The sequence below is a fragment of the Gavia stellata genome, chromosome 4 (genome assembly GCF_030936135.1).
Source record: "Gavia stellata isolate bGavSte3 chromosome 4, bGavSte3.hap2, whole genome shotgun sequence".
In the NCBI taxonomy this organism is placed as follows: domain Eukaryota; kingdom Metazoa; phylum Chordata; class Aves; order Gaviiformes; family Gaviidae; genus Gavia; species Gavia stellata.
This window is the reverse complement of record NC_082597.1, coordinates 65,219,583-65,233,565: the sequence shown is the minus strand read 5'-3', so window position 1 is coordinate 65,233,565 and position 13,983 is coordinate 65,219,583. Positions and strand designations below refer to the sequence as shown.

Here is a 13,983-nt window from a genome sequence, read left to right as displayed (position 1 = left end):
GAACAGCAAGCAGCGATGATGGAAAAGTTACAATAAGTTCTGATTCACCTCAATAATGCAAGGTAACATCTGGTCTCATTGAATATTCACTAAGTCCATTTGAGGCAGGTTTTTCATTTCTAGATGTAATGGCTTTGGGAATAACTAGATATTAATTTGCTTCAAACTGAGCAGCAGCAAAGGTAATAGCGGAGTGCTGCTCATACTAATGAGAAGGTGCTGCCACCTGTCGCTTGCACTGCTCAGCAAAGAGAAAACAAAAGATGGTCAGACTTAAATGTAGTTGCATTCATTTCTATTTTAATATTTTCAGGATGAAGATTTTTTTCCCCCCTATTAAAATATGCAGCTTCCTCAGATGGAAGCTGCAAAGAATTTCAGAAACAGATTGAAACTCTTTTTGCAGTTATGCCTCCTGCTAAAACAGTGCCTTGCAAGTTTCTCAAAGAACATTCACAATTCAGTAGTATCTTATTGTCCCGGGTACCAGCAAGACAGTAGTCAAATCACGTATTTTCTTCACTCTTGAAGAGGAAGCACCGGTATTAATAACCCCTACAGTTGGCATTTTAAAAGAGCCCACAGCAGCTGAACCGAAAGTTCCCCCAGAAATTCAAGCAGAGATGGGCTGAGGGCTGGTTCAGCTCACTAAAAAAAAAAAAAGAGGGGGGGGGGAAGAAAAGAAAGAGCCTCCCCATGCCCTACCTATCTACATATATCTATCCCAGCCGGCCATTGCACCTTGCAAAAGGTAATGCATTTTCCTTACTGTACCTACAGTTACAACTATTAGCAAGTGCATGTTTGGGGAACTGATCTTCAGAGATTAAAGGTCAGTTTTTCAACTGCATTTAAGCACTCAGTGACACAGACTGAGATGTACAATATTCCTAATTACTGGAAAGAATAACATGGTTGTAATGCCTCCATTACTACTCTTGGCCTCCAGGCCCTGAACCACAGAGCCTGTCTCCAAGTGAAGGTGCCTAAATCCTTTAAAGATCTGACCCTTTTAGCTTATCCAAGAACACACAGAAGTTCAGTAGCAAAGAGAAATTCTGACCATGGATCTGCCAGATCCCAGGCTAGTAGTATGACCAATGCAATATCCTTCCTTACAGATGCTTTGTAAAGAAAGTGGGGAAACTCACTTTCTTTAGGTAGAGAGGAGACCCCATTTGACTGTCCTCAGACATCACGGAGATGATAGCAGGAAGGAGCAGAAATTAAGATATAATGGCTCCCAGACACTGACTTAACCTACTAGACCCTCAGATCTGTGCAAATAGTGAGAGGAGGCCAGCAAAGACAGTCTTTATTTTCTTAAGCTGTATCAAATCTTTATACATAAAGCAGATAGGACCTTGGACATTAGGATCTGGCCCCATCACTACACAGGCCACGCCTCACAGAACATTTTTAGAAAAGTAGATTTCACAAATGTGAGGTTTGTTATCTGGCTCTGCAGGCATCGCGAGGTGGGAAACCCACAGCTGCAAGGAATTTAATCTCTTGGCGATGACCACGGGGCTGCCAGGCGCCGGCGACCTACCGTCCCGTCCCCGCCGCAGGCCAGGATCCGCAGGTTTGGCACTTTTCTGTACAGCTCCAGCCTGCCCAGGGGAGGGGAAGGGAAAAAAGGGGAGAAAAATGTCAGAACAATGATGCAGGCACTTTTTATGCATTTTGCTGAGTGATAGTTTAACTGCTGCTTATTGCATTTTTGAATATTCATTACTAAGGGTGTGGGTGGAGGCAGAAAAATAAAAAAAAAAAAAATCTCAGTGTTACCAAAAGCTTCCGCAGTGAGGAGGCATCAGCCCTGGCAGCCGCAGGCAGCATGGGCCCCAACCCAACCTGAGCCCTGTGGCTCACTTCACATCTTCACACACACATACACACAAAACCACTAGGATGTGAAATGGGGCCTTCCTCCATGGCTAGGCAGCACCTCCTGAGAGTATTTGATCAGTTTCACATGTTCCCATGCTAAATCTGAAAGGCCAGATTCTCATGTTCCCTCTGGAGATGACAAAAATCTTCCATTTTTCTCTTATCCTAAAGCAAACAAATATAAACATTGAGGTTTTTAAATAAGATTTAGTGTTCCTCATCAGGATTTGCTGAGCCACCATTTCTGAGGCATGTAGAACATGGCAGCTCCCTCAGCTGGTAACTGTATTTCTTCAACAACACAGAAGGCAATAACATCTAACAGAGCTCTTTCTCTGGATATCTGATCTAAGATACCACAGAAGAGCCAAAAAAAGCACCCATTAAAGACTCCTTCCTTCAGTTGCATGAAAGAGAGGCATGATGAAGTATCTCCCAATGGAGGGGGTACCTTCACACGTAGAGAGCTGACTGATCAGAGGACCTAATCCTCCTTTAACTCCATCACACAGCTCTGAAAACTGTATGTATACTTTAAAGCTTCAATACATTACAAGGGGAGCAGCAGTGGAAGTGTTTCAGTGGGGAAAAAAGGCTTGGGTGTTTTAGAAGTATGACTAGCAAATACCTGGACTGTTCTTATACAGGTAAATATTTGATTTTACATGATTACTATAGTTTTGTGCTGTCTAAATTGTGAAAGTAGAGCTGAACAGATGGTTGACTAAAGTAAGTATCCCTATCTCAAATACCATAGAAGGATGGTCTCTTAACCCTTAGCAGTGAGATTCATCCCTTTAAAGACAGGTCCTCCATCCCCTGGAAGATGCTCAACAACTATTGCCCAGAGAAGCCGAGTTAGTTACTCAGCAAGCAGAGGTACTCGCATGCTGCTGTCATGTATGGAAATCTGGAGGCAGCCTCACCCCATTGTAATGCTCAGCCACTAGGCAATGGTCAGGCACTGCGGGATTTGCAGCGGGTCCCTATTGGAGCCGTCTGGAACTGGCTGTCTGACATGGGTGCAGCTCCTGATCTCTTCTCACAGAAGCCACCACTGCAGCCCACCCCCCCATCACTACCAAAACTTGGATACGTAAATCTAGTACACAGTCTACCAATCTATCCAAGCTAGATCTGTGACTGCTATCCTGATAAGAAAAGAATTATGGTCTGCAGCACTGAAGGCTTGAGAACTTACGCATCTCTTGGCCCTTCCTGAGAGAGATCAAAGACCTGGCGTGGATTCAAATACCACATAAACATTTGGAGAACCTTGGTGCCCTGGGAAAAGAGAAAAATCAAAGGAAGGGAAATTATGAATAGCTTTAGATTATTAGAAATAATAGTGTTCAATATTTACTGTATTTGGACTGCTTTTCTTTCTTCTGTGCTTTACAAAGCAAACATAAACCAAGAAAGAGAAACTAGAAAGTGGCATAGCAGATAACTGCTCTATAGAACTGTGACCCACCAATCTGGGCTGGGTGCATATGTATACATATAGACTAAATTTAACAAACACAGATCATTAATGGTTCATAAGAACAGGCAATAAGGGTCAGACCAAAGGTTCAGCTCCCACAGCGACCTGTTCTCCTACCTCTCACCACCTGCAACAAGAAACCTCCGTTATCCCACACCACCCTCAGCCATCCATGACAGCAAGAAGTTGAACAAGCTTGTGGGCAAAGTCACCATGCCATTGAACAGTGTCCTGCACAACATCCAAGCAATGACATTGCTTTGACCTCCACCATCACCACCATGAACACTCATAACTGCAGTTCTCTACCATTTAATGAAGCAGGAGCCAAGGACTCTGGGCTACAGCTGCCCCAATGCTCCCTCACTCAGTGCAGCGTGGCCAGCCCATCACCTATAGATATAATTTCTGCCTTCTCAAACTCTTGGGTTCATATTCCAGACACTTGATTCCCTTCCTTCATGTTCTGCCCAGACACAAAGTGGTAGGATATCTTACTAGCAGAAGAGGCCTAAGAACCACATGGGGCCAGCCTGTACTTCGAAGTAATTGAAGAATACATTTCAGACATAGCCTAGGTGGTGCAAGTCAGGAATCTTTGATTGCTCCCCCTTCTGAGGAACGGCTCTTCTGTTTGACACCTTCCCCTAAGTGGAGAACCAAGAATAGTAGACAAAGTGCCTAGGAAAAGGTATAAGATCAGAGAAAATAAATGTGATGTTTGCTGTAGGTATTCTCCCAGCCTCAGCTATTTGCAGTTCATAGAACTCTCGAGCCAGAGGAGGGGTCCAGGACTTCAGTAACCTTCAGGGTTTCCTCTTCCAAATCTCTCCTTCAGCCCATGTAAATTTTTAGCATCCACAACATCCTATGGCAAGGAGTTTTGCAGCTGAACTACACGCTGTGAGAAGGACCAACTTTTTTCTTTGTTTTGAATCAGAGTCTTAGCAGTTTCATTTTATAACCTCCCTAATTCTTCTAACAGAGGAGAAAGTAAGCAGCAGCTATGCTATTCTCCATGTACTATAGGCATCTGTTGTATCTTACATCAATCTTTTTTCAACTAGAAGGCCTTGTTTACCACAAGGCACTCAGTTTATTTGATATTCAAAAAGTGGCAGAACTAATCTGCAGAATTTTCACTTGGATAAGTTTTAATTCCAAGAACCCTAAGAAAGAAGTCTGCTGCATGATCATGTTAGTCACTGAAACTTTGTTCTCTATGGTACAGTACAAGACCAGTAATGATTTTTTTTAAATGCCATAGGAATGTGTCATTTCACATTCACTAATTTCACTAGGCTTTCCTAGTAAAATTAAATCACTTTTTGGATAAAAGTCTAAGACTTCATTGGGAATCTAAATTTTCTGTGGAAAGATGAAGTCTTCTGAAAACCTCCAAACTACCATTTCAGATTCCTTTCGAGAATATGAAGATAGGAATACAACTGCTCAAATACTCAAGTATTCATTCCACCCACCCAGTTCTATGAAGTGGAGAAGGCATTCAACAGCAAAGACGTCTTCTAAGGACAGCAGTTCAGTTGCATAGAGTTCTTCCTATCTGACTCACCAAAAACTATTCTCATTTGCAGAAACACTGTTGTTAAACTAAAACTGTGTGACCTGGATCCAGATCATGTTCTTACCTGATTTCCTCCACTTTTTGGATTGACAAAAACCAGCAGTGGCTTCATGAGTGGAGAGGAGATAGGCTTTATCACAAATGGCCGACCCTTGTTATCCTGAGAAACAGAAGCAAGAAACAGCTTTAGTACAAGCTATGTATGTTTCCCTGGCATAACATGTGCAGGAGACCCAGCCTAGCCATAGTAGAGATCCAGTAGACAAAACTACCTCAGGTACTGGATACAGTACAGCCATGTTAATGGGGTGCTCAGATGGGACTAATTTATCCAGATGAGACAACTGAGTAAGAAGATAAGGACGGGGATAATCACTTCAGGCCAGCACAAAATTATTTTAAAATTTTACTCAATGTTATTTCCCCAAAAAACAATTATTCAGACAGGGCTAATAATGTGTCAGATAAAGTGCTATTTCTAATATGAACAATTTTCCAATGGAAAATAGAATGAGATAAACTACTTATTTCATTAATTCCACCTAACAGACAAGTTGTATCAGCACTTAGTTGCAGATGATCTGCTCTTGAGTTCTTGGCCTTGCCGGCCCTCCCACCTTTGAACAAATGTCACAGGTCAAACATGACATGTCAATGAGGAAGCTATTTGCCTCCCTACTCCCTGCCCCTGCAGGACACCAGAGACCCCACTAGTGAGGGCATTCTTCTGGGCTGTGGCAGACAGAGATTCAAGTTTCTGGTCTGCAGTTCTCCCACCACCCACGTGAGGATCTTAACCAGAGAGCTCTGGCTATGCAGAGGCGAGTCTCCCTCCACCTCTTCCCATGAGGCTGTTGTTCATCTATATAACTAAACCACTAAGCAGGGTCTGGAAACAAGCTACATGGTAAATCAAAACATCAGATCATTCATCTGTTTTCTCTCTCTCTGTGGCCCAATGTCAATTTTCACACAAACAGAATATCTCCAATACAAGATCTCCTGAGGGAGACACCCTCAAACTGGACCAGACCCTTGCATCAGTGCACTCACCATGGATTTCACAACCCCAGTTTCACACCCCTGCTCTGCCTAGTGGAAACCAAGGGTCTGAGCTGAGTCTCTTACATCCCAAGGGAATGCTGTTTCATTAGGCTGCTGGTCCTTCTGGAGTCTGGTGTGTTGTTTCTTGAAAAAAATCAACTCAGCAAATAAAACTTCTCATACAAGTTTTATCAAAACTAATCTCTTCTCCCAACAAATTCAATAGCATGGAATTTTCCACTGGGGAAAAAATATATTAAGCAGTGCAGTAAAAAAATTAAACTTTAAAGTCTGCGTTTAGACAATTAAACAACGGGAGCCTGATTTCCAAAGCACTTGAATACCTACTTCATTGCCTCTTTTGCTGGCTTTTCTTTTAAAAGACGTTCTCTTCTTTCGCCGTGTTGAAGTCTTCAATGAGTTCTACATCAAAAGAAAAAAGAATACATGAAAAGCAAAACAAAATTTAGAAGACAGGCCCAGACAGAGCCCCTTTACGAAGCTCTTCCATGCATGTCCACTTGGAGAATGATAAGAGTATCTGGCACATGCTCGAGATTTAAATTACATGCGCTGCATGCTTTACACTTCCACACCACCGTTTATGGAGAAAGCCACACACGGAGACCAGACTGGTGCTTTGGAACTGGAAACTTTCCCACGCTGTGAGGGGGGAAGAAGATCAGATGCTCCCATAGACTCACATAACACCACATGTTGTACCTGCCAACCCTCCCAATAGGGGTAGGAGACGCCCGTTTCCCCTTCGGGGCTCCAGTCTCCTGCCCAATCAGGCTCGTCTCCTGGTATGGAGACCACCTGCATAAAGATGTAATAAAAAACATGATAAATGAGATATTTTTCATGTTTTTTTAGGAAAGAAAACAACAAGTTTTAGCTCTGGCAACCATTATGACTCAACATAACGTAGGCCACCATGGCGTATGATGCTGGCACTGTGGAGTCAGTTCCAGCCTATCAAGAAGCTTGTGTAATCATCTGCTAAGGAACAAACTGAATTATTAACATTTAACGATTTGGGTGAGGGGGGTATTTGTAAAGTTTGTGTTTGCTTTGCTTTTAAATAACAATATCACTTAATTACATGGAAAAACCCCCATAAAACTGCTTGTATTTTTGCAGATCCTATTAAAATAGAACTTGCCTCAAAACTATTCTCCAGGCTGGTGATAGCCTCCTCAGTGATACTGAGCCAAAAGATGTTCTGGTGCGATAAGAACAGTCCAAAAAGGGGAATTTTATTTTTTCATTATTTTAACTCAGTAACTGAAGTCATACCTGCAGAAAACTCTAACCCTTTCCAGATGATTGAAATTTTGTATTATAGGAAATACTGTAAATACTTTCTCAGTATTTCAACTTCTAGGCTAGCCGTCACCAGGAAATAAAGTAACACAGAGAATTAGAAGAAAGTTTATTTTTCTTTTCTGGCTTCAAGAGGGAAGCAAGATCCACTCGGCTCATCCAAAAGTTCATTTCTGTCCTGACCTTATTCAAAAGTGTAGCGCTAACAAAAAAAGTCAATGACCAGAGATCACCAAATCTGTAAGCAGTGATGTCTGTCCTTAATCCTTCTTGCCAACCAACATTAACAGGAATAGCTACTAGATTCTGTTTAATACCTAACAACCACTTCCAGAATTTCAAGACTTCAGTACGACGCACCAGATACAGAAGTTAATGTTTCCACATCTCTGAGAAGTTAAGAAAAACTAGCAGCTAACTCACTCAAATACCTAAAGACACTGTCCTTTTACACCCAGACCAAGAGAAGTCTGCTGTAGCGCACAAGGTCCCAAGCTTTTTGTTACCTCTCAAAATTCCTTGTGGACCAGGAGATAGTCATGCTTTGTTGCTTACCAAAAATACTGAAGACAAGACAGCTCTGTGGAGCAATTACAGGACATTTGCCCTTTTAGACAATATGTTGAGAGACCATCTAAAGAAGTGTTCATACTCTTCCCTACTCTGATACAGAGTGATCTTGAAAGCATGATAAACTACGAAGACTGCACTGACTAGAGAAGTGCATTGGCAATAACATCTGCATGATCTTTTATTGCCCTACCTCAGTAGTCAGACTGACTGTAGACAAAAATCTTTATGTCAATATAAAGGTACAGGACATTACTCTCAAAGCTGCCTCCTGTGGGGGCCTTAGCCTAGTTTCTCAGACATTCTCTGCTGAAGGATTGTCCCTAAAGTGGGGCAAAACACATGACAAAGACAAGATCTAGTCTATCTGCAGTCTTGCCAGTGGTCTGCTGAAAGGTCACAGGCATATCAAGCCTTTCCCCTGTCCTTCAGTCTCTCCAGGTATAAAATTCAAAATACTTATCCTATTGGTAAAGTGCAGTGAATTCTGCTGGCAAACCATAGTCTATAACTCAAGTTAGATATTATACTAGGCAAGTACTTAACTGTACCTCTGGAAGAAGGACTGTACTTGTTTTTCTACCTCCACAATGGATGGACTAAGCCCAGTGAAATTCTTCTGGAAAGGGCAAAGACAGTTAGTAAAATCCTGACTAATTTTAAGAAAAAAAATAATGTAAAGAATGTTTAAATGTAGTTGTCATTATATCCCATTACAACATATCTCTTTTCTTGCCTATGGGTGGGGTGGGAAGAGGCATACAACTATATTAGAGAAACAGTTTTAGTCTAAGCCTCCATTCATTATTACAACATTTTTCATTTCCACACTCAAAAAGGCAATAAAATATGCTGTCACAGCTATGTTGTTTCACTTTTTTTAAAAAAACATGCCTACACCTATAGTGTTAAGAGAATCTAAAGCTTTGCTACAATGATTACGACTGCATGTCCATGCAGATGAAAGGCAAAAAAGCTGCTTAAACATATGTAGGTTCTCTTTGCAAACATGCAGAATACCACCAGCCAATAGCAATCATCAGTCTTTGCACATTAAACTGAAGAAATGGATGCATACTACCTTGTTCACAAAACAAGGTGATGAGTATTTTATAAATGTATAGTGTTATTCAGTGAAGTACCTGATAGCAAAGCATACCATTAAATGGGCACCATATTTAAATCCTAACTTGCCTCTAGAGAGGAAACCTCTCTTTTGTGGATGTCAGTTTGGTCATCTTAAAGAGAGATTTTTGGTATTACTGCATGGTCACTATAGTTCTAAGCAAGCTTAGCTAGATGAACCGAAGAATTTGAGTCCTTTTTGTATGGTGTTGGGTGGTGTGAGGGCCACAGACTATCTCAAGCAGATCCAATGGACCCTTTCAACCTTTTCATTTACAACATTTCAGCCTTCATTTTCAAAGGCTTTTAGCATGCTGGGCTTCAAATGACTTAAATAGCCTCTGGGAAGGCCAATCTTGACCGCCTTCTGGTTGTTCACAAACCACAATCAGACAAGCCAGCTGCACTCAGCAATTGAGGAAATAAAGAAATAAACCCAGAAGTATAAACATTCACTAGCACTTTTTCAAGGTCCTCAAGGAAGGAGAAGAAAACACCATGTTTACTCACCTTGAACAGAAAAAAAACCCTGGAATTTTACAGTTACTGCCTTTTCCTTCCCAAACAGAAGACAGACTGAATCAGCCAGGTCCTCTTTATTATCTACTTTTCTCCCACAACATATGCATAGCAAGCCCATTCCTAGAGCTAACACCACTTGAGCTACCAAACGTCACCTATAAGAAAATACCACCAGTCAACAGGGGTGACCTGCTTTCACAAACTAGGAGATGGAATTGATTTGAACCCCAGGAAATCAGAGCTGGTATCAAAGTGCTGCTAACACAGTACAGAAACACTGGAAATCAGTAAAGAAGTTACAGAAGTGGCTCACATTATGAATAACATGGAATAGATACTGGGAGTGTCCCATTCATGTAAATGGGTCATTACATACAGGGCTACCACCAATCCCAAAGCTATTTGAACCATTCTGAATATTCTTCATCTTGCAATCAATTGCTTGCAAGAAGTGAAAGCTCTCCATTTAGAATGTAGGTCATCAGCAGAGATTTGTCTTTAACCAATTACACTGTAATGTTTCATTACCACAATGTTGCTGGTAATCAGAGCGGGAGTGTTCTCTTTATTCAAGCCCAGTATTTGAAAGGTGGTGACCCACGTTGTACAAACTAAAGCATGAAAAAACATTTTTGTAGCAATACAAAGAGAAATAAAAACTAAAAATCAGGGCAAGGTTTTGCTACAAAAAGCCATCTTATTTGCTTAAAAGAAACAACCAGCAAACAGGATGAAGGCACCACTAAAATCAATTTCATATGAGTAGGGAATTCAGTTCAGGAGTTGCCTGTGACCAACATGAGTAGTTGATTAGAGCTGAGGAAATAATTTATAACAAAAAGGCTTCTAGCCAAATTTATTGTGATTGTGGAATATGTGAAAAACAGATTGCTGGCTACACATTTATTTACTATCTGAATTAACAAAAATTTTTGAATATTTTGTTTGTATTCTGTGGATTGAACACAGTCAATATTTGATAGTGTCTACCAAACGTGCATATAGGGTGAAGAGGGTCACTATACACAGAAGTAGAGCTGGCCAGAAACAGCAGGAGGAAAGAAAATATTTTTAAAAAAATAATACATAAGAAAACCAGACTTCTGCCAAAAATCTGAAAACACATCTGAAAGATGCACCAGTATTTTCTACAGCAATAAGGATGCATTCCCCAGAACTAACACTGTAATGTGTACTGTTAAGAAGTTCATGGAAATATGCCCATTGTCTGTGCTAAATACAATTTCACTCAAGATAAAGCTTTTGCATGCTACTGACCTTGAAATTCAAGGACTTGAGACATGATGGAGAGCAAATACTGGATTGAAGTACTTCCTCTCCACTCATGACTCAGGCACACAAAGCTAATATTTTCTTAAAGTGTAACATTTTAAACCTTTATTTTATAGCATTTTTCCTATGAATTACAATTAACTGGAACAGATTTTTTTTATTTGAACTTTTCTGAAAAATTCATGGACAAGAAATAAATTATATTTTTAGCGAATTTTCTAAGGAAGGTACTCTGCTTTTACTAAATGCCAAATCAAAAGAAAATTACATGTATTATTGGGGGTTTTTTTACTAAAAAATTAAATTAAATTAAAATTAAAAAGATCAAAGAAAGGCTTCTTTTAGTAAGGTCAGACATGGATACATCTATCTTTATTAATGTATTTTCTTTTTATTAAAACTAGTATTTAATATTCTTTTCCTGATTTCGGTTAAGAGAATGGTGACTGCAGTGTATTGCCAGCTCACAAAAAGGGGTTTTGATAAGCCATAAAATGATGTAACAAATTCAATAGTAGTTCTTTTTTTGTAAGGAAATATACTCAAAAGCATATGAAAGAGGTTTTGGTTGTTTGGGTTTTGGTTTTTTTTTTTTAAATGGTGATTTAAAACAATTTGAATAATAAATAAATTGGAAACGTGCTGGGTGAAAAAAGATTTCATTTCCTTATCAGACCTAGGAAGAGGGTAGCACCTCTGGCCACAGGAAGCTGGTTCTCAGATCAGTTATCTCTTTTCTCCCATGTCTATGGGGTTAGCTTCAGTTAAATGGTTAGGGTACAAGATGCTGAATGACCCTGGCAGTACCCAGTTTCCAGGTCTGGAATGCAACAGTTGGGCAGTCTTTCCTTGGGTTTCCCAGCCCAAGGATCTCTACCTCATGGATCCACCTCATGACCACGAACCCTTAAAGTTAACAATTCTGTGGCTAATGCCCAAAGCAGAGCTTCCAGGCAGTCTGCTGTGAAGCCCAGGGACCGAAAGACTTAAGACTAATGGGCCATACAGTCTCTTTAAGGACACAGAAAAGGAGCCAGCCTCATTTTTGTGCCAAATACCACACAGGTGCTGAAAATTCGCCAAGAAGATTAAGTCACTGCCAAGGACTTTTCAACAAGGGAGGGAAAAAAAAAGATTTGTCTGGAGGAGGCTGGAGTAAAACTAACAGTGAAAGAAGAGTGTGGGAAAAAATACAAATGCCAGAAAAGCCCTTTTTTCTCAAAGGATAGATGGCTAGGGATCCTGCCTATTCAGGACCTAAAAAAGAAACAGTGGTCTCTCTGGTCAACTTTTTGATTACTCTATACTTTTTTTTTCCCCCTCTTGTCTTCAATATCCAGATTGTTAGAAGTGCTACTCACACACAAATCTGACAGTCATATCCCTAAACTGTAACTAAAGACTGACCAGTGTCCCAACTCAGACCATTTTCCAGTTCCATGGGACTATTTGTGTCTTAGTGCCTCACCTACAGCCTGAACTTCTCTGGTTCTTGTTGCCAACCAGAACACAGAGCCAAACAGCCCTGGGTCACTTCCCAAGGATGGACACACTAATGTAAGAACTGCACATCACTGCTTGATAAAACCAGCATTTCTGTCAATGGAGGAAAATTACAAGAAAATGTGAGTGGGAAGTTTCAATGTCCCAGACACTATTCATTTCAGAAAAAACAACTTGTTTCAGTGCTTCTGAAATAAAACTTTTATCAGCATTTCTGGCTCCTTGATGTGTTCAGCGTGAGTTTGTCTGTTTCTTTCAGTTCAACCTGGAGTGAAAACAGACTTTCAAAGAACAAAATACTTCCTGGATGATGGGAATCCCCTTTTAATTTTTGGCCAGCTCTTTTGGATACCTTCTCTCCCTGTTGTGTTCACCACAAGACAGTATCCTGTCTAAAACATATCACATTCATTACAAAAGCTTCAAGTGAATGTCTGTAAACAGTTTTCCCTGTATTTGCTCAGCTCTATTTAATGAAACATGCTGTACTGCCTACAACACAAGGGATTTCTTGCAGTATGCTCGCTGAAGTCACAGTTAGAGGAACAAACCTGAGCTGGATTTACTCAGAACAAAAGTTATGTTTGCTGCTAATCGTCCCAAACAGGGAAACCTACTGAAGGGCTGGATGGAGGGGCAGGAGGATACAGGTTCATAATCACCATGGATGTATGCTGGGTTTCAGGAAGAGGGACAGGGTTGAACAAAGCATGCCGTAGTGAAGTAGTACCGAGCGGTGAAGCCAGGCTGGCCCTGTGCAGCCATACAGCTTCAGAAACAGACATCAGCATGCAGTTACCTGAGGTTTCTTCACCTTAATGATCCAAGTGGGAGGCACAATAACAGCAGCATGAGCTCCCAGGGAACATGGCTCCTCAATGTGATGTAGCATGAAACAGGTGACTTTATTATGAAACTGGAAGAGAGGAAAAGAGTAGAGTCAATAAGGAGGCCAAGACAGACAAAGACAAAGGGGAAGCATGGAGAGGAAGAAGCGGGTGATGGTACAAAAACTGAAGCAATGTTCCCAACTCCACCATCTTCAAGTCCTCCAAACCATGGAGTTTTAGGAATATATAACTAAAGATCATTTTCCCTAGCCATGCCTTCTTTGGGAAAAAACAAAAAAAACAAAAAAAACAAAAAAAACCAATCATCCCTACTTAAACACAGATCACAGATTGAAGACCACAACCTAGTTTGAAGCAGCTGTGTGTATTAAGAGCCCTTTGGCTCTCTGAACTAGCAGCAGCAGGGCATTGATGGGAGGTAGCCAGCAACTACGTTGTGTGGCAAGACTCTTCTCCTAGAGAACTCGTATCAGACAGGGGAAGTGATGGTGTCTTTGAGCACAAGGAAGAGAAATGGCAAAACTGGGGGTGATTCACAGAGAGGGAACCCTGAGAGCCAGGAGAAATGAAACTGCTTGCAGAGCGGTAAACTCAGTGATGCTGCTACCAGTCTCCCTGAGTATTGTCCACTTACCGCCAGCTTGCACCAGGAGCAACTGATAGCCACAATCTCTTTACTATGGAAGGAGAATTTCTGCTGAAAGCCCTAGAATAAGCAGGAACAAAGGATTAAATTCCTCCTGACTACAAGAAAATTTACAGTTTTAACTCTTGCCAGGTGACTG

The 13,983-nt window shown here is 40.9% G+C and overlaps 1 protein-coding gene across 2 annotated transcripts in view; it reads right to left on the bottom strand.

The window, feature by feature from the left end:
* DGKI (diacylglycerol kinase iota) overlaps nt 1–13,254 on the bottom strand; it is a 110,417-nt gene extending 97,163 nt beyond the window's left edge. For both annotated transcript variants that reach the window (XM_059816128.1, XM_059816129.1), the window contains exons 1-5: nt 13,147–13,254; nt 6,345–6,431; nt 5,029–5,124; nt 3,095–3,177; nt 1,553–1,613 (exon numbers count right to left, since the gene is read on the bottom strand). In XM_059816128.1, coding sequence (XP_059672111.1) covers nt 1,553–1,613; nt 3,095–3,177; nt 5,029–5,124; nt 6,345–6,431; nt 13,147–13,239 — 420 coding nt within the window. In that variant the 5' untranslated portion in view covers nt 13,240–13,254. The remainder of the gene's footprint in view (nt 1–1,552; nt 1,614–3,094; nt 3,178–5,028; nt 5,125–6,344; nt 6,432–13,146) is intronic.
* Between the last annotated feature and the right edge of the window lie 729 nt (nt 13,255–13,983).